The sequence below is a fragment of the Lonchura striata genome, chromosome 4 (assembly GCF_046129695.1).
Source record: "Lonchura striata isolate bLonStr1 chromosome 4, bLonStr1.mat, whole genome shotgun sequence".
Taxonomy (NCBI): Eukaryota; Metazoa; Chordata; class Aves; order Passeriformes; family Estrildidae; genus Lonchura; species Lonchura striata.
The window spans coordinates 62,146,929-62,173,236 of NC_134606.1; the positions used below are offsets into that span (position 1 = coordinate 62,146,929).

General features: G+C 41.9%; 2 protein-coding genes across 4 annotated transcripts in view; one reads left to right on the top strand and one right to left on the bottom strand.

The window, feature by feature from the left end:
- Positions 1 to 2,300: 2,300 nt before the first annotated feature.
- LOC144246230 (uncharacterized) lies at positions 2,301 to 14,139 on the top strand. The gene is made up of 5 exons (XM_077783009.1): positions 2,301 to 2,316; positions 8,681 to 8,951; positions 10,916 to 10,993; positions 11,472 to 11,601; positions 13,673 to 14,139. The coding sequence occupies exons 2-5, from the start codon at positions 8,783 to 8,785 to the stop codon at positions 13,695 to 13,697; spliced, it is 402 nt and encodes a 133-aa protein (XP_077639135.1). The 5' UTR covers positions 2,301 to 2,316; positions 8,681 to 8,782; the 3' UTR covers positions 13,698 to 14,139.
- The window catches only part of ZNF827 (zinc finger protein 827), a 100,324-nt gene continuing 88,098 nt past the window's right edge, over positions 14,083 to 26,308 (bottom strand). The window contains exons 10-15 of one of the 3 annotated variants that reach the window (XR_004148241.2): positions 25,972 to 26,143; positions 24,329 to 24,495; positions 21,221 to 21,412; positions 20,950 to 21,127; positions 19,524 to 19,669; positions 18,065 to 18,604 (exon numbers count right to left, since the gene is read on the bottom strand). Coding sequence is in view for 2 of the 3 variants with exons in the window: in XM_031504685.2 (XP_031360545.2) it covers positions 17,365 to 18,172; positions 20,950 to 21,127; positions 21,221 to 21,412; positions 24,329 to 24,495; positions 25,972 to 26,143 (1,517 nt within the window). In the remaining variant the exon portion in view is untranslated. Of the gene's footprint in view, positions 19,670 to 20,949; positions 21,128 to 21,220; positions 21,413 to 24,328; positions 24,496 to 25,971; positions 26,144 to 26,308 lie in introns of all 3 variants that reach the window. The other 2 variants (XM_031504685.2, XM_031504686.2) reach the window with 2 other exon arrangements.

Consider the following 26,308-nt stretch of genomic DNA (forward strand, 5'->3'; position numbering starts at 1 on the left):
GTATACCTTTTCTGCCAGAAATGTTGTTATCCTGAGCCGCCTTTATGCTCATGGACACTGGATTACTGTACCTTGTCAGTGTGGTGGTTTTCTCCTTTCCACCCTGTCATCTCCCGCACTGACCTCTCCCCTTTATTCATTGGTGGCTTTTCAGAGCACTACAGGTCAATGTGTTAAAAGGTCAGCATGTGTTTCATAAGCCTGTTAAGCTCTCATGTCCCTCCTCTTCTGAAGTTTAAAGAGAAACTCTGCTGTTCAGCTATCCCAATCTTGTAAAATTCGTGGAGATTACTAATATTGCTGTAATTGCTTAATTGAGATCAGATGTTCATTCCAGAACAGGCAGCTACATAAGAAACTGGCTTCTGCCGCAAGTGCCATGTCAAAAGCCTGGCAAGTGCATGGTATCTGACAGAGCTCAGTCAACTCATAATTAGAAGTGGGAATAGGAATTACATTGCAAATATTGTTCTTTTTTTTTTTTTTTTTTTTTTTTTTTTTTTTAAATATTGCATGAATCTTAACCAAATTATCCACCTGGAAATCCTGACTAGTATCTGAGACTGAGAAGAACGACTTTTCATGCCCTTGCTTGATGAACGTGTTCATCCAAACAGGATTTCTTTATTTTGAGCTGTGAGTATGATTTGTCTGTCTTTACTGAACAGCTGCTAATATCTGATATCTGCAGGACTCAAAACAAGAGGCTGAAGTAATGTTCTTAACTTCGGATTTACAGGAGAAGTGGGGAACTCAGTATCAATAAGCTTTTAGAAACAGTTTCAGTAAAAGTAAAAAAACCCTTTTTTGTTGTTTATGAGTTGTACGATGCAGCATTTATAACCAGACTGGTTCTTTCTGTGTGCAGTGGCAATAGAAATTGATTATATTTGAAAATTAATATTTCAGGCTTCAAATATTGTTGTCCTTCACTTTTCCTTTTCACTATCATTAGCATGTGACAGTCTTAGAAATGAAGGAGTCTTTAATGTGGGCTTCTTTAGTACTGTCATTTCCACACTTGCAACAATGGAGCAGAGCAGGCCTACTGTACAGCATTAGTATGGCTAAAAGCCACTGAATGCTTTATTTCTGTACTGACATTAAACAGGTATTTTGAATTATGGTGCGTTGAAAGTCCCAGTTTCATGTCTTGCACATTGCATGTGGCTTTCAGTTTAGCTGGAGACAGTGCTCCAGACACTCATTTTCACCACACAATTCCTTCCATGTTAGAAATGCTGCTGCCTCTCCACACCCTGAGGTCGGGAGAGGTCAGCAGTGGAGCATGTGCCTACACGTGATGGAGTAAGGTCCTAGAATACAGGCTGCCTGAGGTTTGTCCTGCTAGGCAGGTCATTTTTCCTTTTTTGGGGTGGTAAACTTCATATGCAACGAGACAGGAAATTTCAGAGGGAAACTGGGATAATTAAAATAAACTTGTCTGGCCCATTGCCAATTCTTTCATCTCAGAAAACATTGCTGTGGAGACAGGCACAGATCTTATAAATTAGTCTACTCTGACTAGCTCTCATCTGACATTTTTGGACATTGAACCTTAATGAACATCTAACATGCAAGAGCATTTCTGTGGGACAGCTAGAATACTTTTGTTTTCATAAGTTTTTTTCTTTATTGGGTATTCCTTGAGATTAAGGCTGGACTAAGTGGATCCTCAGGTTAGTGTGGTATTTCCTTATGTAGATTGCATCACAAAACCACTCAGGAAGAAGACATTTTTACGAGCAAGACTTGTATAAATTAAATTACAAAGGAAAAAAATTTGCCTGGAAAAGCTGAAATAGAGATTTAAATACTGTACAAACTGGATAGAATTAAAGCTACTCTTGTTTTTCAGTTTATAAATCTTGAAGCCATAACATTTTATCCTCCTGTGTTTAATCTAGAATGTTAGTAATAAACCACCTTGTCTGCATGCCAAGAGATTGCCACCGAGAGGAACAAATTGCTGCTGATGACAGGGGTAAATCTGGTTATTCTGAAAATTATTCCTCAGGCAGCTTCTCTTAACTTCATTTTCCAGATGATTCCTGACGAATCATTGGCAGCGACTCGGAGAGGAAACAGTTGCTCAGGGTTCTGCTGTGCTGACCCTGGTGTGTGCCTGGGAGCTGGCTGGGGACATCCAGGAGCCGAGCCATAGGTCTCATTCCATACATCCCCTGAGCAGTACTTATGGAGAGCCCTTAGATGGTGCTGTATGGCAGCGCTCGGCCCGCCGGCACCTCCGCTGCCTCAGGGATGCCTGTGCCCCACCTTAGGGCTCGCATTTGGCCACAGTTCAGTCCGAAGAAGGTGAAAAAGCAATCTCTGGGCACTGTTAATTAGGATGAGTAAATGAAATCTGTCAATAGAGACATATTAAATATTAAATTCAAACATGGATTTCAATAGCTGCTGTAATTTAATCCTTATAAACTTGAATCATGTCATGCTTAAACTTCCATGGCAAATGTATTGCTCTCTGTCTGTAAAACAAAGGGCTTTTAAATAATAGTTAAGGAGTTTTTAAAGGGCATTTGAGGATCATCCTGATGGAAGAATAGTGCTCACCCTGGGAACTTCCTCAGGCAAATAAGGGTGTGGTGGTGTGGCTTTCGGGTTACATCTTCGAGACCGTGAAACTCTATTTCTAAAGAAGTAGGGATGCAGATTTAGGAATTTGAGTTGTGATGTCAATTACAATGGAATTGAAATGGAATTTCCTCTAGCAGGATGGGTTTCAAGCCACAAAGTAAATTTTATTTGGAAACTGTTGGTGAAATTATTAGAGGGTTATTAGACAACTCTCAAATACTGATGGTATCTTTTGTAACAACACAGGAGAGAAGTTAGGTGTTGAAAACAAATTGATCTCTGCCCCTTGGAAAATAATTGTGACTGGTTTTTTTTTTTCTAAGTTGAGAATGTAGCCTTCCTATAGCTTCACTGTGTGCTCATGCACATTCCTGTATTTTGTTAGTGTTTTCCACCTGTTCCTGCAGCTTGAGGGGGTTAAGCCTGGGAATATTCTGCCAAAGCAAATGAAATATGAAATAGTTCATGTTTTCAGAATGACTTCATTTAGTCATAACTTTTATTTATTTAAAGTGAGAGAGAAAGAGCTCGTGTTGTTACAGTCTCTGCTCTCTCTGCTCTATTTTTTCAATCTCTGGAACTTCCTATAACCCAGCTTTTCTTTTTTGACATTTGAAATGTCCCAGGCTGCATAAACTGAGCATCTGCTGTGTGTTCCTCTCGTCCCAGTAATTCTCATCCTGTGGTTCCTGTATGCTGTTATTTTAGGTGTATCCTTTACCATTATGTGGATTGTTAACATTACCCTGAATTCTGCTGCTATGTAGGTGGGACCAAGCACTGAGATTTTCTTTGAGTTGAGAAAGAAGCTCTGGCTTGAAAACACTGACAAGTTACTGGGTGGTGATTTGTAGCTTAAAGTTGGTGGCTATAAATTCTCACCTGTGAAAAGTGAACCTTGTAGCTCTGCACAATATGTTCTTCCAGCTGCAGCTGAATTTCTGCACTGTTAATATATTTAAGCAGCTGCAGCAATGTGTCACACTGATCTGGCATTTTCCATACCCAAAGCTCTGCTTAAGTATTTGAACTTAGTAAGGCACTCCATTGAGCTGAGAGGGAGGCCAGTGTTGCTACAGCTTTATAGAAAAAGAAACAGCACCTGGGAGGTTAAAGCCACTTTCCCTCACCATGCAGCAAGTCAATGGCAGAGCTGGAATTACAGCTCTGGAGGTTCCTGGCTCGTGCTACACCAGGCTGTGGAGTAAGGTCATTTCCCAAAATAGTGCAGGTTTGTTATTGATAATAGGGCAACAAAGGGCTCTAGATGTATTAATAGGTAACTGTGTGCCAATCTTAGTAATACATAATTTAGCAACCTTGCAAAATGTGCTACATCATATTTTTCTGCAGCAGTATCACTTTCAGTTAGTTTTGTCTGCTTTACTCTGGATAGGTACTTTTGTCTTGGCTCTTCTAACACAGTTTTATTTAAAGTAAATAGGGACATTTACTAAGTAGGCATGAAAAGCCTCCTGATTAGCAGCCACATTAAACTGCAATATCCAGCTCACCTTTCAGGTCAGCACAGTTCCTCTGCCCCTTGGAAGCCACTGAGCACAGCTCTGTCTGCCTGTGGAGAACAGAGAGGTGACAGGGGATTTTGGTGGCAGTCATACCTGGCACTGCAGGAGCTGGGGTTCAGTGATGGGAGCCCACAGGGCTGCCAGGTTTGCTGATGGCCTTAGGCCTCCTAGGGAGGCAGGCAAACCCATCCCCACCCAGTGGGACAGGGTAGAGGGTGCCAATACTTGTGAAGGGGTTTTCACTGAGATTTGGTCCCAGCTGTGCCTCACAAGACCTTGGAGATGGGGTATTTGGTAGCAGTTGTTGGATCTTGTAGATTTCTACTTCATACTTTTATGAAATGCTGTTGATCCCCTTTGAACTCATGTACTTCAGCAATGTACTTACCAAAGGATTTTGTTTCTTCTCAGAATTGATTATTTGACCTGCTAGGTTATTCAGCAAATTGAAAAGTGCTATGCAGGATACAAGTTTATTTTTTCACCTGGATCTATGCAATTGAAAGAAGAACAAAATGGTATTTTGCCTTAGCCAAATCTGAAGAATTCCAGTGAATAACGATGGGAAGAATGACAATGCAAATAGGTATTGAATCAATTTATTCGGTCTCATTAGGGTTTGAGTTTGGGTGAAGAGTCTCCAAACAGGGAAACATCAGGAAAAGAAATGTGGAAGCCAAAATGTGTAAGGAAAGTTAAGCATAGCACGTGCAGCATCCAGAGATGGCAAGGGTGCTGTTCTCTCCTCTTCATGTCTGTGTATACATGTATTTGAATTAACAGAGCAATGTGAGCTTTATGTGCTGCATGTGCCTTTTAATGCTTGTTGGTTGAAGTAATTGGATCTATTGTGGGCATTGGGAATGGCAGCTTGGCTGTTAAGGTCACTGACTTGTGAACATGACCTTCTGGAGGTCAAAGCACTGGAGAGCTTGCTCTGTTTTATTCTCAGAGGTACCAGCCATAATAGTCACTGCTTTGAAAAAGCAATGTCAGTATTCCCTGCCTTTATCTAGTTTGTTGTTTGTGCTGAATTGTGATTGTTTTGTTCTTGTTTTAATAATTTATCTCTTAAACTATCTTCTGGTGGATTCATAGTTTTTGAAATTTGGTTTCCTTCCCTTTGGTTTGGTTTTTTGAACAACAGTTGAGCTTTCACAACTGAAACTGGTTGATCAGAGATTGAATTGTAAATCTTAGTGGGTTTGAGTGATGTTTGGTACTTGATTTGGCATCCTGCTTTCATTCCTGCAGATGATGAAGTCAGCCAGACGTAGTCAAGCAGTGCCACACAGGAAAACCAGTACACTTTCTGAGAGAGATGAAAACCCCTTCTTGTGATTGAGGCCAAATGATTAATGGCAAATGCTAAAGGATACATAATTTCAGCCTTGACTACATCTGCCTTCCCTGCTAGGGAACTCAAGAGAGGCCCGAGTAAAACATCCTATAAAAAAAGAGACAAAAGATCTCTCTAGAGTGTCTCAGTTCATGCTCTTGGTCTGGAGCATGCTTGAGTTCTTGTGCTAGAAAGGGAGGTTTGTATTTTCTGGCATCACATGCTTTTGTGGTTCTTCACAGTGTGAATCCTTTCCAGGAGCTCAGAGAGTTGCTCTCAGTCCTCAACTTTCCCCGTACAAACCTGTCAAAACATACAGGATTAAAGCACCAAGCATGGCATGGAACAGCCCATGGATTTTGTGGCATCTGGATTGGCTGGACCTAGAGCAAAGCAATCATGGTGCTGGCAATTAGATTGCCTACTGTAAAATTCCTGGATGGTTGACATGGGGACAGTTGTGCTTTCTCAGAGCCTCTTTAATTCTCCCTAAAAACTTATCAGAATCTAACTATCATGTTGCCCCTATCAAAGATTCTGTTTTAGGTGATTTGAATATGTTTTTCCCCAGTCTTTAGCCTTCTTGCACCACACTGCTCCTTAAAAATGCTCACATTACCAGCTGAAATTTGCATCTGCTATAGGAATTCTGTTTGGGACTATGGGTGGGCTTGCTTTGTCTAGGTAGTGGTGTTGTTTTTTTGGAGTTAGGAGAGTTTAAACCTCCTCAAAACTGAGCTGCTTACAATGGATTTGAGTATTTTTATGTCTTGCTAGAGAGCCTTATTTTTTTTGTGCCGCTCTGTGGCTTGATCAGGGCAAGCAGCACGTTGTATATCTGCCTGCGCTTGTTTGGAATTGATGCTGTGCCCTGGGTGTTGTGCACTGATTTACAGCTGAGGTAAAAAGAACAACCACTTGTTACCATCTTTTTTTTTCCCCTCTCCTCAATGTGTCAAACTGCTCCATGGTCCCATGGTCCTTCAGAAGCATATCGGGCTACTCGGAACCAAGGGAAAAAAAAATTGTGAGCAGAGTCCTAAATCAGATGTCTCAGGTCTCATTTCCTTCAGGGTTCTGCATTTCTGACTCTTTTTGGCAAGGGTTTTTTCACTGCTTTGCAACAGGCAAGAGGTACTGAGGATATAAAATGTTTTGTTGCTGGAGAAGAAGCAGGACTGGGAAAGTAAGGAGTTGCAACTGTTGTGTAAATAGCTTTAAGGGAATAACTTTTTTGAAGAGGCTTGTTTGTGGTTAAGTAGTTCAAGGCATTCTCTTAGTCAGGAAACCTGTTTTCTGTAGCCCAAACAGATTAAAATCCACCTGGATCATCTCACAAACACCTTTTTTTTTTTTTTTTTCTGGATATCTTTTGTTTATGTGGTATGGCCTTGCTATAACTATCCATTTCTCAAAGCTTTCTTCTGCTCACGCTTTTAGATTTTTATGAAGGTGTATTTGTATAATTCACACAATAAATTGTATTGTGTATTGTTCTCCTTTTCCTTATTTCTCCCTGTAGATGGAAAGCTGCTAGAGCTGGGTTGAAATCCATGCTACCTTTAATTACTAAGGGCAAAGTCCTGCTTTTGCAAAGCACTTCTCTCTCATTTCTTTCCACTCTGTATCTTTCCATCTCTGTCTTGTGAGTTGTTTAGCAAAGGCTGGCAGACCCCTTTCTAGCCTGGCAGGGGCACCTCACAGGTGCAGCCCTCTTCACCACTTAGATAAGGGAAAATGCATTTTTCATCTGGAGCTAGAAAATGATCTACACTATAGTCCCTTGCTCAAAATCCAGGCTGTTTCTCTTCAAGAGATGCTGAAATTGTATCGTGCATCTGACTGGCTGATGCCACAGTATGGAGCCTTTATTTATAGATGTGTATAAATAAAATCAATCGTCCTCTACAAACTGTCAAATTGTATTTCCCAGGAGCTGAGGAGTCTGCAGTTCATTAAAGCTGGAGATAATGGATGACCCCAACTCTCTAGAAAGAGCACCTTTTTTTCAGAAAGACTGGTTTGTTTTTATCTGTCTGCAGATATGAGTTGTCTACAGTTTTTTTCTTGAAAAAAAAATGAAAATATTGTTTTTGATGTGTCAAAAAAGTTACTGCAGGATGGTATGTAGTGTAATTATGTTAATTTGTGTTATGAATTAAAGAGATCCTGAATAGTTGAAGGTGTATGTGGTGATATGAGCACAGACAAACCAAGATGTGCAGGCAGGGGATGAGGAAGGGGAATTACTTAAAGAAGGTGTTAATCTTCTGACATTTGTTCAAGGGAGGGAGTAGATCATTGGCAGCAGGTGCCCTGAGCACTTGGTATGGCAGGCTGCTGTTCACCTTTTTGGGATGTGGGTTTGAATTACATTGTTCTGTTTCATCATTATCAGGAAAAAAGAACCACATTTGGAACTGAAGTACCTCAGGGTTAACCCCCATGCCTTATAAATCAAGAAAAAAAAAAAAACAATTGCTTGTCTTCATGGCCAGCCTATGAGACATGGAAGCTGCATTACCCATTTCCTAGTTAAGCTGCATTAATCTGTTTTCTGACTCCTTTCATGTCCAAAAAAACCTGCAGCCCCTGTCAGGGCATAGCCATATTGATCTTGCTGATGAGAAAGGGCTGGTTTCAGGACCCTCCAACAGGTCTTGATTAGAGTCTGGAACTCCTGCCTCTCCATTCCTGGAGAGTTTTATTGCCAGTCTCAGCTCCTCCCTGTAATGAACTGAAGACTGGATAGGGTCTGGCACATGCTTAATTTTCCACTAGCAAGAGAAACTGTGCTAAATGCCAAGAATCCCCCAAGATCTGTAGGGCTGGGCAGATGGATGGTGTGAGGACAGGCTGCTGTCTTCTGTGGCCTTTGCCCAGGGTCCCAGATTGCCTGCTGGAGTTGAAGAGGGTGAGACTTTTCCCCTGCACTTAGCAGCAGTCTCTGTCTGTGGAAGGTTTCCCTGTGTTCTCTCACCTTGCTGGGAGACCTTTCAAAGATCTTTGGAAGAGGTGGGAGGGTATCTTTCCTTGAGGGTAGCTTTCTTTGCTGGCTGTCCCCTTTATAGCCAGGAGGGACAGGGTAAACAAAGATACTGTCAGAATTCAGGTTGAATGCATCCTTGGGATGGTGTAAGATGTCAGATTTCACTTGGCTTGACTGACAATATTAGTTGTGTTCCTGGGTAAGGTTTTTTTCCTTTTTTGTTAGCAGGAAAAGAGTCTCAGAAAGTCCCTTTCAGAAAGCTTGTGATGAGATGATGCAAGGAACTTGGCAGTTTTACGTTGGAAGCAAGATAATTGATTGGAGTTTGCTATGACACTGCAACTTGTTACAATAAGCAGTCAGCCCTCTGCAAAAGCAGAGCAAGAGGAGAGCAGGTCTGTGCACTTCTGCTGGGGTGGAAATTCTCTGGCTTTCAGTGTTTGCACAGTGAATTCAATGTCAACATACTTACAGACAGCAGATCTCAGAGGAGTCAGAGGTAAGTAGCCTGGCTTTTTTGAGGTTTCTAGAAAGAGCTGCAGAGCTAAGGGATTTCTTCTGAGTTTTTGGCCTGTCATGAACTGGCAGATGACATGGGAGGAGGCAGTCCCTGGTCATCTGGCAGTGCCAAGAGCAAGCTTTGAACCATGCAAGCTTCTGGCGGATTAGGAAACTTTCCCACTAGACATTTCAGGGTCCTGGCCTCTTGGCTGCCAGTGACAGTTTTGGGTGATATTTTTATTTATATCTGGTTGCTACTATCGAGTTGTCTCAGTTCCTCTCTTAGAACTAGCCCAAGAAACTGAAAAAGTTCAATGGGAAGCAGATTTTCTGAGCACTGTAAAACTGTACTCCATCCGTTTTCTTTTGGCTCTCTAAATGTGGAGGATTCTTGAAATCTCTGCCACCAAATAAGGGCCTGGATCTTGACAAGCTATTGATTAGGTGACAGAAAAAAACAACCTAATGACAACACTCATGTGACTTGGGCTGAATGGCAAATACAAAAGTTGAGTGCAGTTATTAGTTTTAATAGACTAGCCACAGGATAGTAACAGTGTGAAGATGGGGAAGAAGACTGACCTGGCTGCATAGGGAGCTTTTGGTGAACTCAGGGAAGAAAAATAATTTCTGACCTTTAGAAGAAGAGGCAGACAACTCAGGAAAAGTACAAGGATGTCATTAGGTCACGTAGAGAGAAAATTAGAAAGGTGAAAGGTCAGCTGCAACTCAATCTGGCCTTCCCTGTGAAAGATAATTAAAAAGTGTCTAAATAAATTCATTAGTAATAAAAGGAAGGCCTTGGAGGTTTTTTCCCACCTTAATGATTATAGGAGTCTGTGAAATGAAATACATTTATCCTTGAAACATGATACCCTAATTTTTGTGAAGTACTTAAATTCACCCTCAGTTATATTTTTCTGGTTGGAGTTGCTGGAGGACTGAATTTCCTGGCTCTAACGTCGAGAAATCTGTCACTTTGAGTAGGAATGAAACTTGACTGATGCAATCTTATCACAGTATCACCATATAAATGGATCTTATTTATTTTTAATTGAAATGTCAACTTAAAAGATGCAGTGCATATTTTTAAATCACACCGACATTATATTTAGATATTTTCATTAAGTTCTGGGTATGCAGAACTTAATACTGCATTAAAATAGGGAGCTAAGTATAAAACCATGAAGTCTTAATGTTTGCTTACTAAATATTCAGTGTGCAAGTGGGCATTGCTCTGGTAACACCTGTGAGTAGAGCTATTCTGGTACATTTAAAAAGTGTCACTGGCATGAGTGACAGCCACCAATGTATTCATATTGCTTCAGAACCCTGCTGATGGAAGGAACTTTCCTTACTTACTTACTTACTTCTTTACTTACATTCCCGTCCCATTTAAAATGTTTTTCTCTGTTTCAGGAAAGAAATATCCAGTAATTTTTATTATTAAAACAAGCCCTGCTTCTAATTCTGCACACTATGTACTGGAAGCCTGGATGCCAGGGAAGTGTTAATCCCTGCAGTGAAGGAATACCAGACGTGGATAATTCAGTTTGTCTTAATTTGTTTTGCTGGTTTGAGCCTGGAGCAGGGCCTAGACCAGGCTCATGTGGTAACCTGTGGCAACTTGAGGCAGTGAGAGCAAACTGGGAGAAACCTGCTCCTGTTCATTGATGCAGTCTAGCATCTCTGGCTCCAGAGTCCTACCCACCCATGTGTGAGCACTTTCGTTAGGGCTTTGACCCTCCCATCTGGCTTCCTGGAGAATCCCTTAAAAATCAGATTCTTTGGCCTGGCTTGTGAATAGCAGGGAAAGAGTCAAGAAAGTATTTGATGCTTTGTTGACCAGCCAGGAAGCAAGGCCTATTTTTGGGTTTGGTCACCTTAGGCTGTGCTGCAAACATTGGCATGAAGGTCTAGGGGCTCAGCGAAAGAACATTTTTCTCTTTTTTATTTAAACAGGCACATTCCCAGAAGAGTTACAATCCAGGGTTTACACTTCTAGTGAAATGCTGTCTGAGAAGTGCTGTAAAAAGAAAGGTAAGTGATAGAAACTAGAGGTCTGAAAAGTAAAGTAGAGCAGAACTAAATGCAAACAGAAGAGGAACTTCTACTACAGAAACTTGGAAGTTTTTAAAAATTAATTACAGTCTAAACTGGAAATGAAACTGGGGGATACTAACTTTTTTTTTTTAGAGTTGTGCCATATGTTGATTTTAATCATGATTAAGGTGGAGTGAAACAGAACAATTATGAGGAAAACCAAAACAAAGCAAAACCAAGCATGGAAACCCTTCTCGATTTAAAATAGGGAAATAGGCTGTCATATGCTGCAAAAATAGTGCCATGCTATCACTTGATGCTCTGTTCTTCTCCTGTACAGTTGTTGGGGGGGTTCTTTTTTTTACTTAATGAAACATTTCCAGTCAGTGTGTTCCCCCACCCCTACCACTGCTCAGTTCCAGCTCTAAGTTTCCTTCCCTTTCCTTGTCATACATGTAAATCAAACCCCTGACAGGTTGGTCAAAGGCAGGTGTTGTGTCCATGTGGAAGCCCAGCAGCTGTATTCCTGATGTACTGTCTGGAATCCACCTGGATGGCTTTCTAGGATATGTTCCCAAGAGCTCTGCAAGGAGCCCAGCAGCCAGGTAAAATCCCAGTATTTGGTTCAAATGGAACCTGTGAATTCAGTCGAGGTGTGCCCCATCCCTTTTCCAAGGGCTGTGCTGGACATTGAGGCATCAGCTGCCCCATGTTCAAGGTTAGCTGTTAGTTCAGGGATTTTTAATTGCATCTCAGGGAGTTTTTAAAACTTTGGTGCAAGAGAAGATGCCTTTTTCCTTTGCAGACTCCTTGAGTGCTCTGCACTGGGGAGATGATGTTCCATTTGCTGCAGCTCCACAGACACTGTGGTGGCTGGCAGACTCCAGGCAGGAGTGATTGCCCTGGTGTTTTATTAGCTACCAGAAAATATATAGCAGGGAAAGAGGCCATGGAGGCTCCAGCACAGTCTGCCTGAGCTCTGACCCCTCGGGCAAGAGGCTACATTGCTTTTACAGCCAGCACTTAACCTTGCTGCTAAGACTTGTCAACAAGGAGGCCAATTAGCAGCAGATAAGATGGTGGGTGATATAATGCAGATGTCTGTCTGTTAGGAGCATAACTGATGTATTTTTAACACAACAAGGATCTTAAAACATGGCTCTGCATAAATGATGCCATCCCCTCCACTGTCGAGAAGCCCTCTCGACAGTGGAGTTACAGAAAATTGTAGGTTTGTTGTTTTAGTTTGGTTTGGCTTTTTTTCCCTCCAGTAAATTCTCTCTTAAAGCCTTGTTCTGCTAGGCTCATTATGACTATGGCATGTGTAGGATTGTAAGAAATAACTATGAAAAAAATGACAATTTTAGGCTTATTTTTTCTAAACATAGGTTAAAAAATGTACATAGATTCAGAATGAAAACAGGGCACTTCTTGTTTTCCTGAAAGAGTCAGTACACAACTGGAGCTGTTTTCTGTAATCAAACATCATTATTGGAATATTATCAGAAAATACAGACTAGGGAAATTTGAGTTGATTAAAATCATGCAGGCCTACAAGGCTGTTATAGCCTCCTGCTGCAAAGGGCAGGGGCTTCTTATCACATCTCAGCATGCCACACTAACACCCCTATTTGGGGGATCACAGGGGTTTTCTATCAGACTAAAGCTACAGGGGCTGATTGCAGGCAGTTCATGTTTTGGTTGAGACTGGCAGTCAGAATAATTCAGTAAGATAATTCAGGGCTCTCCCAGCTTATTTTAAGTAATTCTTCAGTCTGGTTTTAGTGATTTAGAACTTATTTAAACAATTAAGCCACTTTTTCGTAGAATCACAGAATGGTTTGCACTGGAAGGGACCTTAAAGTCATTCAGTTCCAACCCTCCTGCCACAGACAGGGACACCTTCTGCTGGACCAGATTGTTCAGAGTCCCCACCAGGCTGGCCTTGAACATTTACAGGGATGGGGCATTCACAGCTGCTCTGGGCATGATTTGCACGATTGCCTTTTAATTGCTAGGATAACTATTAATGTCTAGTGCAAAAAACTCCACAGAGAGTCTCTTGTATATTTTCTATTAGAGGTACAACATGGGCAGGAAGAGAGAGACACACCATCACTTACCAGCTCTGTGTCAAAGCTTTTGTATCAGCTAGTCAGCAGCAGAAGAGGAGCAGTGCATTCCAACAGCCAGCAACCTGTACAAGGTACTGATAAAGGCCCTGAAAATTAGTATTTACATCTCAGGAGAGTAGAAATAATGTAAGAAGTTTTTTCAGTTGAGTAGACATTAGCATTGCCCTAGCTGCAAGAAAAAGGCAGTCCACATGTATTTAGTGTTAACATTAATATATCTGAGGATAATTCTTATCTAATGAACACCCAGATTATTTTCTTTCCTTGGTTAGTGTTTAAGTAGTCTAATTTTCTTTGAAGATGTTGAGTATCTTTTCTTGTTCAGTGGAGTCAATAGTACCTTTGCTTCTTGGAAATTGTCTGCTCTTAGGGTTTCCGTCTTTAGTGTCCTCTGTGCATTTTAAATGTTCCAATAATCTGTGGTTAATAACAGGTTTTTCTAAAATGCTGATAAAATGAGTACACAATATTTTTACAATTAAAAATAAATTATTTTCATGACAGTGTTTTAGTGCACTGTGTTCTTTCATTCACTGCTTAGCTCATCTTTAATGAAATTTCCTTGACTTCGTTTGGTCTACTTCCAAGCAAGAGCAAGTCCACCAAACTACTGCTTAAGGATCTGATTTTTTGAAATGTGTAACTGAAGGAAGGACAGAGTACGCAGAAGAGGAATTATCCCCCTTGCAGGACTGACCTGGAAGGTTGCTACAAGCCCACAGAGTGACATCCTGGAGCTGTCCTCGGACTATTTGCTGTATTTCCTCATCAGGAGTAAGACACAGAGCTTCCCTTTACAATTTCAAAATTGAAGATTAATATCACTGATAGGAAGAAAAAAAGTAAAGATGTTGTCTTGTAGGAGAATCTTTTCCCCCTCCCTACAAATCAACTCTAAATATAGTTAAGGTAAAAAGAAAAGAGAGGAAGGAAAACCAAAAGAAACCAGAATATAGCCAACCTTTTTAATTAGAGTATATTGTACTTCCAAACTGGATACACTAGAAATTGGCAATGCAACATAAAATGCAAAGAAATATACCAGTTACTGTCAAAATGACCCTGTACAGCCTTATAATGCAAAAAGCTTTATACAATACAAATTTTAATTAATGTACACAAACCTTGACAGAATAATATTTGAACATAATACAACAAGTAAAAAAAAAAAAAAAAAAAAAAGGAAGAAAGAAAAAAGTGCTGAGAACTTTAACTGAATTACTGAATGGAAAAACACTCCAGCTTTCATTAAAGAATGCATAGTGAAAACCAGTATGAAATTACCTTTATGGTGGGGGGAATTTATCAGAACTGTTGGTCATTAATCAGTAGGGGAAACCTCTGGAGAACATTCCTGTCTTTAGTCTTGAACTGCAAACAAATTATTTTAATATGCAAGAGCTCTGATAAATAGGGTATTTTTTTTCTTAAAAAAATAAAAGCCTCCTAACACACTTTTCCTTACAGAGAAAACTTCTATAACTTGCCAGAAAGGATGAATTTGTCCTTTCCAAAGTGCTAAACAAATTTCCCAGGTACACTAAACATTGCCAGGTCAGATACTGGTGCAGTGGAACATGGTCAAAAACACGTGGTGGTCGCATGCGGGCAGCCCATTCTTGGAAGTTACAGCCCCACTTAAGCTGCCATTTGGTTTAGATACAGTGGCCTACTATTATAACATTCCTCCTTCTTCTTCCTCCTGGACAGCTGTACTTTACCTGTAGTTGGTGTAAAAAACAAGTTTTTGATTTGGGAGTGTTTGGTTTTCTGTGGTGTGGTCAGAGATGTGCATGTGGAGCGTGTTTTACAGAACTGGTAGAGCTGCTGGATACAGAGTGCAGATTTCATGCTTCAAGATAGTAACTATTTTATGCTCTGAGTACTTTCCAACACAGTGTTTTCTATTTTGTCTGTACTCCCAGGGAGGTGTGAGCAGGAGCTCTGATGGAGTAAAGTGTGGAGAGCAGGGCCCTGAGTTAGGTAAGTTGTTTACAGAGGTTTACACGCAGTTTGGAGCAGATGGGTTTTCCTCACTGCATAGACAGAACTGCCAAGTGCTCATTAGAACCAAAACCGTCTGCTGGAATGTAAACAAATGGTGAGACTTCTCTGTCCTGTAATTAATAATGCCAAATGATAACCTGCTGTGATTTTGGATATTTCCCCCTTGTAACTAGCTTCCAGTATGGTAACAGGAGTGTGCAGATTAGGATGTCCTCCACATACAGGAACTATTTGGTCATGACAGTGGAGAATGTTTGGCCATCTCAGTACAAAACAAATGTAGGAATCTTGCAAATGGGTTAAAATGATGCAAGTTTTGCATCCAGAAAGTCTTTCTACACAAGTTTCATTTAAGAACTAATGAAGATGGAGTTACATTTCTACTTGTCCACATGGCTAAGAGCCCTTGTGGACAAGAAATGCTTTCCTGCTGGGGTGGTTGGATTCCCCCATCCCACAACAACCTGTAGAGGAAGTTCCTTCAGGAAAGCATGAGGGTGGGTAGATAGCATGAAAGATGTGACTCAGGGCACCTCCTACAGTGGCTTGGCCAAGGGACAGGGAGGGGACTGTGGCAAAAGCTAGGTCAGACACTTCTAATAGCTGGTAAAGGACAGCCAGATCCAAATCCAAGAGACACCACGGAAAACAATAATTCAGAATGAAGGCATTCCTGTACATCACATGATCATTTTGAAATGCTTCACATTTTTTACTTCCAATTGTAAAACAGAGTGCTTTTAATCCCAGTCTTTCTTCCCAATGTATTAAGTTGTCTAGGGAACAGAAATCAATTAACAGTGGGTTAGCTTCTCTTGCATTAAGATCACTCTTGGCATTTTGAGATTAACAAAGGTTATACAACCAATCTGCATTCACTTCTTCCTGCAATAAAGTGCTACATATAACATGTCATTTTAATGACCACAAGTAGGAGCATTAAATAAGTACAAAGTTATCTTCGTAGCAGGACACACTCTATCTGCCATCAACAGAAAGGAATAAAGTATTACTGATGACATGGAGGGGAGTGAGAGGACTGTCAAATTTGCAAGTACAAGTGAAATACTGAGGGTATAAAAGAGAACTTTATGGTTCCAAAAGCATCTTTTTATAGCTTTATATTTCAAAGAAGTTACTGGTACCTTTTCAAATAAACAGTCTTATTAACTTCATCCCACAATTTGTTTTTTTTATTTTTTTTTTGCAAGTGAGAAACAAACTAGTGCAAGACTAAAGCACTGTGCAAAACTGCCATTTTTTTTTAGTCTGAGTATTTATACCCAGAATTTATCCATACCCTTTTTTAAATCCCCTTGTTGGATTTTTTTTCCACCATAGAATTCTAGTTATACAAGTTGTTCCTGCAAAGTAAAAGGTAACCACTGCATAATACAGTATATATATAATATTTATATGCCCTTTTAAAACAAAAGATGTATGCTGTGGCCCAGGGGCAGGTGTTTGTCACACCTGTGTAAGAGTGGAGAATTGGGCCTGCTGTGTGGGTGTGTAGGCTGCACACAGCATGTGTGTGGACATACACACTCTTTTCATTGTCATGCCCTCATCCTGCAATGCTGAAAGCAACTTCTTTTCCTCACCAGTTCTACCCCAAAGCCTCAAACCTTGACAACTGAATACAAGGCATCAAAAAACTAAAGGAAGCTGCAAACAGCACTGAAAGAATACACCAGTTTTCCACCTGCCCCTCCCCAAACATTGCTCCTGAACTGCTCCACAGTTCAGGGGCAGGCAGGGGGAAGGCAGGGAGTGAAGGTGTGGAAAGGGGAAAAGAAGGATGATTAAAGAAGCGAATCCAAGGGATGTGCAAAAGCAATGTCATGGCACACTACAGGCAGCCTCTCTTCCACGCACCCGCACGAAGCCCAAAAATAAAATGCGTCAATATGTCATCTTACAAGTGCTGATTGCCAATAAGGACACTCTTTTTTTTTTTTTTTTTCAGCTTAACAAGACAAAATAGTTTCTTAGATAAGAGTACTGGGAACATGCCTCTGAAGGTAGAAGTATGCAGTAGGTCACCTCTTGGAGATTTAATAAAGCAGCTTTCATGTCAATGCAATAAGTATACACACATAGCCATTTGCTAAACCTTACTAATGATATAGTACAAGTGTTCGTTACCTCTTGGGGCTACGTTTTGCAGCAATGTGTAACCTGCTGGGTTTGTTGGGGGATTTTTGGTACAGAATGCAACTGCCCTCAGACAGTTTCTGCCCTTTCTGTTAGTCCAAGGTAGGCAAGGAAGGAGTGTTTAGGTGAAGAGGCACCCCCTGGTGCAGTCTGAGGTCTGGGTGGATGGAATGTGAGATCGTAGTGGTTTTTGGGGAAAAACATTGTTAAAGGAATAAGGTGGGCAAACTCTGAGTTCCAGTATTTATCAAAGCACAGGGAAGTGCCATTGATGGCCAAGGCTTTCACCGCCAAGTTTGGCTCTGCCCCGCTGCCTTGTGCAGCTGACATGGCTACTGTTTGCAGAGCCTGGGAGGCAGACATAACTGAGAAGGGTGACAGAAGGTTCCTGGAGCTAATCACTGGTAGGAGCGGACTGGCTTCCTTGGAGGTTGAATACTGGCCCTTCTTCTCCTCTTCAGAGCAGTCCCCGTTCTGGTGCTTCTTCACGTGGCGGCTGAAGACAAAAGGGTGGGTAGTCTTGAACAGGCACTCGTCACAGCTGAAGGTCTGGCGTGGAGCGTGCTTCAGTTTCTTGTGCAAGTTGAGATTGTCTTTGCGTTTGCAGCTGTAGCTGCACTGGTCACAGTGAAAAGGGCGCTCGCCGGTGTGGACACGCACGTGCTCGATCAGCTTGTTGGCCGTCTTGGACAGGTAGCCACACTGGTCACACTTGTAATGGTTGCCAAGGCGGTGCTCTCGGATGTGCATCTCCAGCTCCAGCTGGTTGGCTTTCACTGTCTGGCAGATCCGACACTTGTACTCCATCTTGTAGTGAGTCTTCAGGTGGCACTCCATGGCTGCGGGGCGGTTCGTGGAGTAGATGCAGAACGGGCACCTGGAAACACAGCAAGGAAGGGCAGGGATAAAGAAAAGAGGAGTCACTCGGCTGGCAGACCTGCCTTCCTGCTTTAACCCTGGCACTCGGCCCCTTTCTGACCTACTAAGGAGGAGAAAAAGGCACTCAGTTCTCCTTGTGAAGCCTCTTTCCAATATCTGGTTCACCTCGACACATCTCTACTTAAAGGAGGTTTGCCCACTTAATGGCATTCCTAGAAAAACATTGATTTGCTCTGAAGGAGCAACCCTTTAACCTTCTGGCTTACCTTGATGGGGTCTTCCCCCAAAGCAGGCCGGGGAGTGCAGGGTGGGTGACTGATGCACAGGTACTTTGTGTAACGATTCCTAGTGTTTGCACGAAGTCACTTTGGTCATTTTTTCCATTAAGAAGTGGTTTAAAGTGAATGTTTACAGATGAGTATGAAAACAGCTGTTTAAGTAAAGATGGAATAAACTTGTAATACCACATGTACAGCAAAAGCTTAGGAATTCCCTTTTATGTGACCATGAACAATAAGCTTGCTGGGTATCCTGCTAGGAGCAGCTGAAAGCCAGGCTGTTAGGATGATTTGTAGGGACTCCCATTTCTGGAAGATGAGCTAGCCATGCTGAAAGGGGTGTGTGCTTGGCAATGTTTGCCTACAGCTGCCTCTGCCATGGCAGGAATTGCTCCTGTGTAGGAACAGGATGTGGGTTCTTCTTACTCACAGCAGCAAGCATCCGGCCTGGGGTGGACATGGCAAAGGGCCTCACCCCAGTTCCTGAGCCAGGAGAGGCTGAGAAGGGTAGAGGAGGGAATCATGAAAGTTTGGAAGGAAGCCTGAGCTGCATGCTGAACAAGCCTGGCCACCCACCAAACCCAAATCACACCCACTGTTGCTTGGTGCAGCTAAGAGGAAGTTGGGGACAGCTCCCTGCCAAGGGTCTCTGCTGTACTGAACCAAGCACACACCTTTCACATGGAACTGGTGAGCTCAGAGAGCAGGGCTGGATAAAAACTTACAGCTGAGGCAGCTGGCTGCTGTCTTCCAACATCCCTAGCTGCCACACATCAACATTCACTATTTAGCATGTCATTTTGGATAATTTCTAAGCTGAGATTCTCTCTCTCCCTAAGCTTGTTTTCCTTGCTACATCTGGTTGCATATACAGGTATAATAATAATCTACAAGTTAATCAAGAGATTTTTGAGGAAAGTGAGTAATAACAGGAGGACAAAGAGATACTAAAACACCTGGACACATTTCCTGATGCACATCAAGTACTCTGATGCAGAGAAGGAGCCTGTCACTGAGGCTTCTAATGTGATTCTCTTTCACCAGAGGACTTGGCTGTCAATGCACACATACCTCTCCTGGGCTGGGTGCTCTCTGGATCAGAATCTCAGATTTTGACCTGGAGCTGGAAGAATCATGTTTTTTTTTCTCTTCCCCCACAGCAAACAGGAGACAGAAAAATACAATTTACTTAGAACTCTTCAGGCTCTTCTGGATGCCTTAAAAAAAAATAAATCAGAGCTTTTTCTTAGATGCTGCTTTCAAGGTACCTAATTATTACTTGAGTTGGGCAGGAATATAGACTGAGAAACACATTCTGTAGGGAAGACTTGAGTCATATTATGGTCATGGTTTTTCCTTGGTAAACAGAACAGATTTTACTCAGCTTAAACCAAATGTGCATTAGACAACTGGTCTGTATTCCAAGGCAGACATCCCGTCGTTCTGACAGTGCTTGTTTCTCAATCTGGTCTTCTTCCCAGATTCAGTCATCTCATCTCAAGTGACCACAGATCCCAGTCTGTGGAACTACTGAGCTGGACACCAGAGGCTGCCTGGCAAACAGGACCAATTTTCCAAAGCTGCAGCGCAAACCGAGGGAGCTGCACGCGGCAACGTTGGACGTGGTGCGCTCCTCATGTCGCAGCCGCAGCGCGCCAACATCAGCCTGCTCAGCAAGAGCAGCAGAAGCTGGGAGCCCTGTGCTGAACCCTAGCTGGGCTCCAAGTGGTTCCAGCTTTTTTCCTGCAGCAGCTGGACCAGACAGAGGTCAGGGATGTGCCTCTTTCATAACATCATACTGCCTGCCCAGAGACAAGCATATGGCCCCAGCAGTTCCTCCTTCCCCCAGGGGTCAGACTTTGACAAAAAGGCACGCTCATTCTCTAGAAACACTGCTCTGCACCAAAAGACTTTAAAGGGTGCCACTACAGCCAAAACCAAAGCGGTTTTATATTAAAAGACTGTATTACTTATTACATGTTAATTTATACAGTAGTGAATATTGCTGGGCATGCAAACAAAGCAGAAAGCATCCAGGTTGTTCATTCTTGGAGAAGTGACTTTGCATATACAAAGACTATAACCTCAGGGTTGTAACTTCATACCTAGAGGCTGTACAGGATTTAGTTTTTTTGAGCCAGGTGCAAAACAGAGCCTGTGCTGGGTGCTTCTTTTTGCTCGGATGCCTTGGAAAAAAACCTTATTTTGCCAAAAGCTCTTTGCAATACTGCTTCATTCTCTATAGGGCCCATCATATCCTGTTTCCCCTTTGACTTGAATGGGGTTACAGCTCCTCTGCTGCTAGGTTACCAATCTGCTGTAATGATGCAGATTGGTATCTGCATGCTGAAGGATAGTCTTGGGTCATCTAAATACAAGGAAGGCCCAAATCTGGATTATTAGTTAACCAACCCTTTCTGACTGATTTCCTTTTGTTCTATTCCCACAGTATTAAGGTGCTTAACACAGTAAAAGTTTGTGTACTTGCTTTCCTTACTTGAGCCCACCGGTGGGGACAGTGTGGCATTTCTTGTGCTCCAGTAATTGCTCAGGTGTCTTCATGAACTTGTGGCACACATCACACTCGAACATCCGTGTGATCAGGTGGATTTGCAGGTGTCGCTCAAACATATTTTTTGTTTTGCAGACAAAGTTACAGAAAACACATTCGAAGCCTGAAAAATAGAACAGGAAACTTAGTCCTTACAATGTAGCCAGATTGATTGCATAGAGAGTGAGAGTTTGTGTTTGCTAAACAAATTTTTTACCTTTCTCTGACTTCTCTTCAGTGTTCACTGAGGTCTGACTACCAGGCACTACAGAAATGACCAGTAGGTTGTTTGACCCCTTGTTTTTTGGGGTTATATCTGCATCTTCTTTGCTGTTGGCAGAGTCACTCAATGCTGACAGCGAAGATGAAGATGGGCTGTTAGATTCACTGGGTGTCTTCCTCTCTTCAGCTGAAAAACAAAGAACAATAACTAGTTCAGCAGATTAGATGGAGTCTCCATGATTCTGTTTTAAACTTAAATTCAGGAAATACTTATATTCAAAGTTAATGCAAAACAAGTCTGAAATTAATTGAGCTGATTAAAAAAAAAACATTGTTGGGCCTTCTTCCTTTTTAATAGCTTTTAACCACAGTACATCTCTCAGTTTATCCTGCAATTGAGTGCTTCTGTGATGGTAGAGGTAAGGGATTATACAATTCTACCTCATTTCTGGACTGAAAAGAATCCCAAGAAAACACTTTGATTACTCTGAGTTCAAACACTTGTCACTCAAAAAGGAAGCAGAATTTCTGTAGGTTTGAGAGGCAGAAATCAAAAGTACCTACTGGTCCAAGCTAAACTTCCCCCACCTTTCAATTTATGTGGGTCCAGCGAGTAAATTTGGAATGAAGGATAAAGGAGAATAATCTTCCTCATTGTACTGAAGAGCGTCCTCAGTAATCATTGCAGAGGTAACAGCATGGTCTCAAGATTTATATATTTTTATTAGGATCTCCTTCAAAGATAATTGAAAAGCATGTTATTTAACTGGACCTAGAGACAGAGCTTCTTTATGGAAGAAAGAAAGCATCAGAGCTTCCTTATGTGTGCAATAAATGCATGAAGTCTAAATCCCAAACCCTATCACACACATGAGAACTTCCATGACCCCATGAGGCAAGGATGGGCAAATTATTCCCTCCCACCCATGTCCTGGTTCAACGAGAGCTGTGTTAAAAAGAGACTTCACTAAAACTTCAAATTCTCCATGTGATACAATTCCCTGATCAAGGCCTCTGCAAACACCAGCACACGTGTACTTAACTTTAAACTGAGTGGCACCTTTAAGATAAAAACACAGGAATGCACTAATGAAATCTGATGACCCGAGCTGCCAATAGGGAGGATGACTGGATATCATACAGAAAGATTCACTGACCTTGGGGACAAGAGTAATACAAATGGAATGAAATTTAATAGCACAGAGAACAAGGTTATGACCTGAAGGGCCAGTAACAAGAATTTTTGCTACAAATGAGAAGTTCTTAGGTTGGAAACAGTCAAGGAAAACAAAAGCAGAATTGGAGCAGAACAGGGGATGAATATGAGCAATCAGTGTTGGGGAGCCTTCAAGGAAGGTAAATATGATCACAGAATGTTATTGTGTCACCTATTCCCAGTAGCTGCTGGTGGTTTGTACTGCCACCACTGCTTATTTCATTTCACCATGTACAGCTGTGATTGCACATGTCCAGAGCAGGGGTTCCAACAAGAACACATGCAGTGAGGGATTGGTACAGCAGGAAAATTGTGTTCCATATAGGAAAAGGCTCAGTGTACATTTAGAGGGCAGAGTGTTGTTCTCCATAAATTTACTAAGGGAATAAATAGCGTGGAAAGAGGGATGAAAGGTGGAGGGAGGAAAAGGAGGACTGCTGTTTCAGATAGAGGGCAGTTCTGGACAAGAACAATGTATATGTACTCTGATTATCACTACAACACACACTGGAAATTTTAAAAAGGTCCCTAATTTTTAATGCAAGAAGCCTACAGCTGCCTGTCTCAAAATAGTTCATTTAAAACAATGAAACTTCTTTGAAGGCATATGCAATATCCTCACAAACAGTCCCTTTATGACCTGGTAACATCACAGGATAAGGAACTGGAGTCAAGTGACCCAGAAAATCCATTCTATTTTTTACTCTGTATTTGCCATATTTGTGTGAACATTTGCCTGAATCACCAGCTGAGGGGCTCAGTTGGGCAGGGTGAAGGAAGAACAAGGGGGTTTTGCCTATAATCAAAAGACAAGTAGCAGTTTCAATCTTTTAGCCACAATAGGAAAATACAGCAGAGCATAGCTCACTTTTGAGCTCTGAGGCTTTTCACATAGCTATGGGTGGTGTTTCTCATTTGCCTTGAACTCCTCTTTATGAAGTGAAGTAGTGCTGAGAGCTATGCTGGCATAAAATCCCTTGAGAGCTTTCCAGTAGTTCATATTTTTGTAGTTCCATTTAACTTATGTATCTGTGAACACAACCAGTTTTATTCTTCTCTCCCCTCTTCTTCATCCCTCCTGTTTTCCCAATTTTATTGCTGGTAGGACAAGAAAAGCAACTTAGCAATGGAAAAGTTGTGCTGGATGAAATCAGGTTCTGTACTGTAAATACAACTGTGAGTAGCTTGTGGCGGCAAAAATGCTTCTGCCTGGTCTTAGTAAAGAAATTAATTAAGAAGATTGCAATTTTCTTCTTCTTAAGTTATGCCAGACTTCTTGAGTTGGACTAAGCATATGGAGCTTGTTTGAAAACTGCTATTGCTCTTATCCTTGGCTATTAAGTGAGCAGGACCAGGGAGAGAGCATGACTTTTCTGCTATTAAATATAAAGTACATTTACAGTATTGCTGAATCACAGTGTCAACTAAACATCAGCATGAAATTCCAAACTGATGGACTGGGGGGGCAAACACAGCAAGGAGCAAAGCTCAACATAATGTTTATTTCAGACCTAGAGCCAGGTATGCACAATTAGCACAAAGTCACCTTATCATCGCTGAAGTCAAAGCAGGATTTTGATGAAATAGTAAACCAGAAAAACAAATGAAATATTTGACTGACTCCAGTAGGAGAGGGGATTTGTGGGATAAGGGGAATAGGAAGAAGAATGGCTAAGTAGTCCTTCATTTATTTCACTAAGCTTGAAAATTGATCTGCACTACCAGATTATTTGCCTGGCTGGAGTCCAATTCTCTTCAACTTTGAGAGATCAGGCCTTAATTAGCAAGCATTTCAGTGAAAGCAGAGTGCTAATGGGAAGTGTGAAGGTTGCACCTAAAAAGCAAGGAAGAGAGAGATCACTGCAGCTGGGAGAGAGGGATCATCACCTGTGTGCTTGTTGTTGACATGAGCCTTCATATCTGCCTCTTCCATAGTGACAAAATCGCACGCCGTGCAGCAAATGGAGAACATCCACTGCTCCTTATCCACGTGGAGGGACATATGACTGACAAACTGGACATTCATCTCTGTCTCAAACCCACACACATGGCAGCTGCAGGCAGAAGAGAATTCAAGAGTAAAAGAAACATTAAAAACCAAACCACAAACAGAAGGCTATCGCCTTTCACCAAATTTGCAAAAAGAAACTCACAGCACAGCTTTCTGCTCTTCCTCACTGCTCAGTGTTCACTGCAAATTTCTTTTGTCTGCTGAACTGCCTTTGAACTGATGGCCATGCCAATGTGATTAAGGGCAGGCACAATGCAACAATCCTGTACATGCTATAATGATGCTAAATAATCATAAAGTTAATTAAAAACTACAGATTCCAGATGCTGTGCATCACCTAACTGATTCCTTTGGGCAATAAGAGGCACTGCAGCTTTGCCAAGATGTTTAGTACAGCTGATACACTGACAAACAGAGAGCTTGCTGCACACTCCAGGAGTGATTTTCAAGCCCTGGAATGGTTCCCATGCCAAACTGGGATCTTGTGCAAAACTGCCTGGTAGTTTCAGTATAAGCAAGTAAAAATGGGTTCAAACATTTCTTATGCTTGACTGGAAAACAGCAGTCTTCAGCTATGCGAATAATTAGCAGGGATACAGATTTTGCAGCTAGTACATAAAGACAGTGATACTGAGAGGCAGTGGAAAGGACCCTTTAATTTAACTTTCTTTGCAGAGTCCTCCTCTTGCTTTGATTAGGCCATTAACATTTAAAACAAGCCAGAAAGACTGCAAAAGGCATATACTCCAGGGCACTATTCTGCTTTCCCAAGGGGAAGCACTAGATAATCTAATCCAGCAGGTCTCATTTATTTCTTACTTCTATGATTTTGTAATTAAATCTGCTCCTGGCACTTTGACTAAAAGTAAGAATTATTTGGTAATCTGCTTGGCCACTAGAGTGCACATCACAGTTTGCAAAGTGCACAACAGTGCATACAACAAGAAGAATGTCTAAATACCCATTTTATCTGGGAAATTCCTTTCAATTTTTCAGGCAAATTCTCCTGAAGGTTTTCTTTCTTTCACCATGTATATACATTTCACCAAATGTATATACCTCTAACAAACAGAAGAAATGTGTAGACTGATATAAAAATTCTTGATAACACTTTAAAGCTACTTGATTTCAAAGATTTGGCTGAGGACAAGGGTTGGAACAATCAGAGGCGACTGGAAGCACCGGGCTTTAGATTCACTGTGTATCTGTGTACATGATGGGATGCTTCCGAACACAAAACTTAAAGGAACACTGCTTAAAAAGTTAGAGGGGCTTCTAGCAGCCCAGCTGCCTCACACCAACCCCACAGCAAACCCCCGGGTCCTTCCCAATGGCCAGCCAAGTCAAACAGCACGAAGCAGCCAGCGGGGGTTCACTGCTCATCCTAAGCCAGATATGGGCAAGACAAATCCTGCAGTCATGGCTCCAAGCCCGCAGCACCAGAAGGGTGGCCCTGTCACACATCCTCAGCAGGCACAGGGGGTGCTGCCTGGTGCACAGCCCTCTCCTGGGTGCTCACCTGTAGTAATAAGGGTGCTTCTTTCCATCGCTGCCCTCGGCCGTGACGGCGCTGACGATGTCCTCGGTGTCGGTGCTCACCAGCTTCACCGAGTGCACAGTCAGGTGCTGGTTCAGGTTAGCACGGCACTTAGCAGCATAGGGGCACAAGTGGCATTTGTATTTTCTCTCTTCTGAAAAAAGGAGCAGAAAGATATGAGTTTATACCTCAGCCTGAAGGCAGCTGCTTTGAAAGCTGCCAGTAACCAAGCGTGCATTCCTTTGGGTTTCTCCAAGCAGCTTTCAGGATGAGGTACTTTGGAAGCTTGACATTTTAGAAGTTTATAGGAGTCCACAGC

Bases quoted from the DNA above. Each gene is read 5' to 3' on its own strand.
- LOC144246230 (XM_077783009.1), top strand. From the start codon at position 8,783: ATGACACTGCAACTTGTTACAATAAGCAGTCAGCCCTCTGCAAAAGCA. The intron at 8,952-10,915 runs GTAAGTAGCCTG...TTATTTAAACAG, and splicing joins AGATCTCAGAGGAGTCAGAG to GCACATTCCCAGAAGAGTTA. The intron at 10,994-11,471 runs GTAAGTGATAGA...AACCCCTGACAG, and splicing joins GAAGTGCTGTAAAAAGAAAG to GTTGGTCAAAGGCAGGTGTT.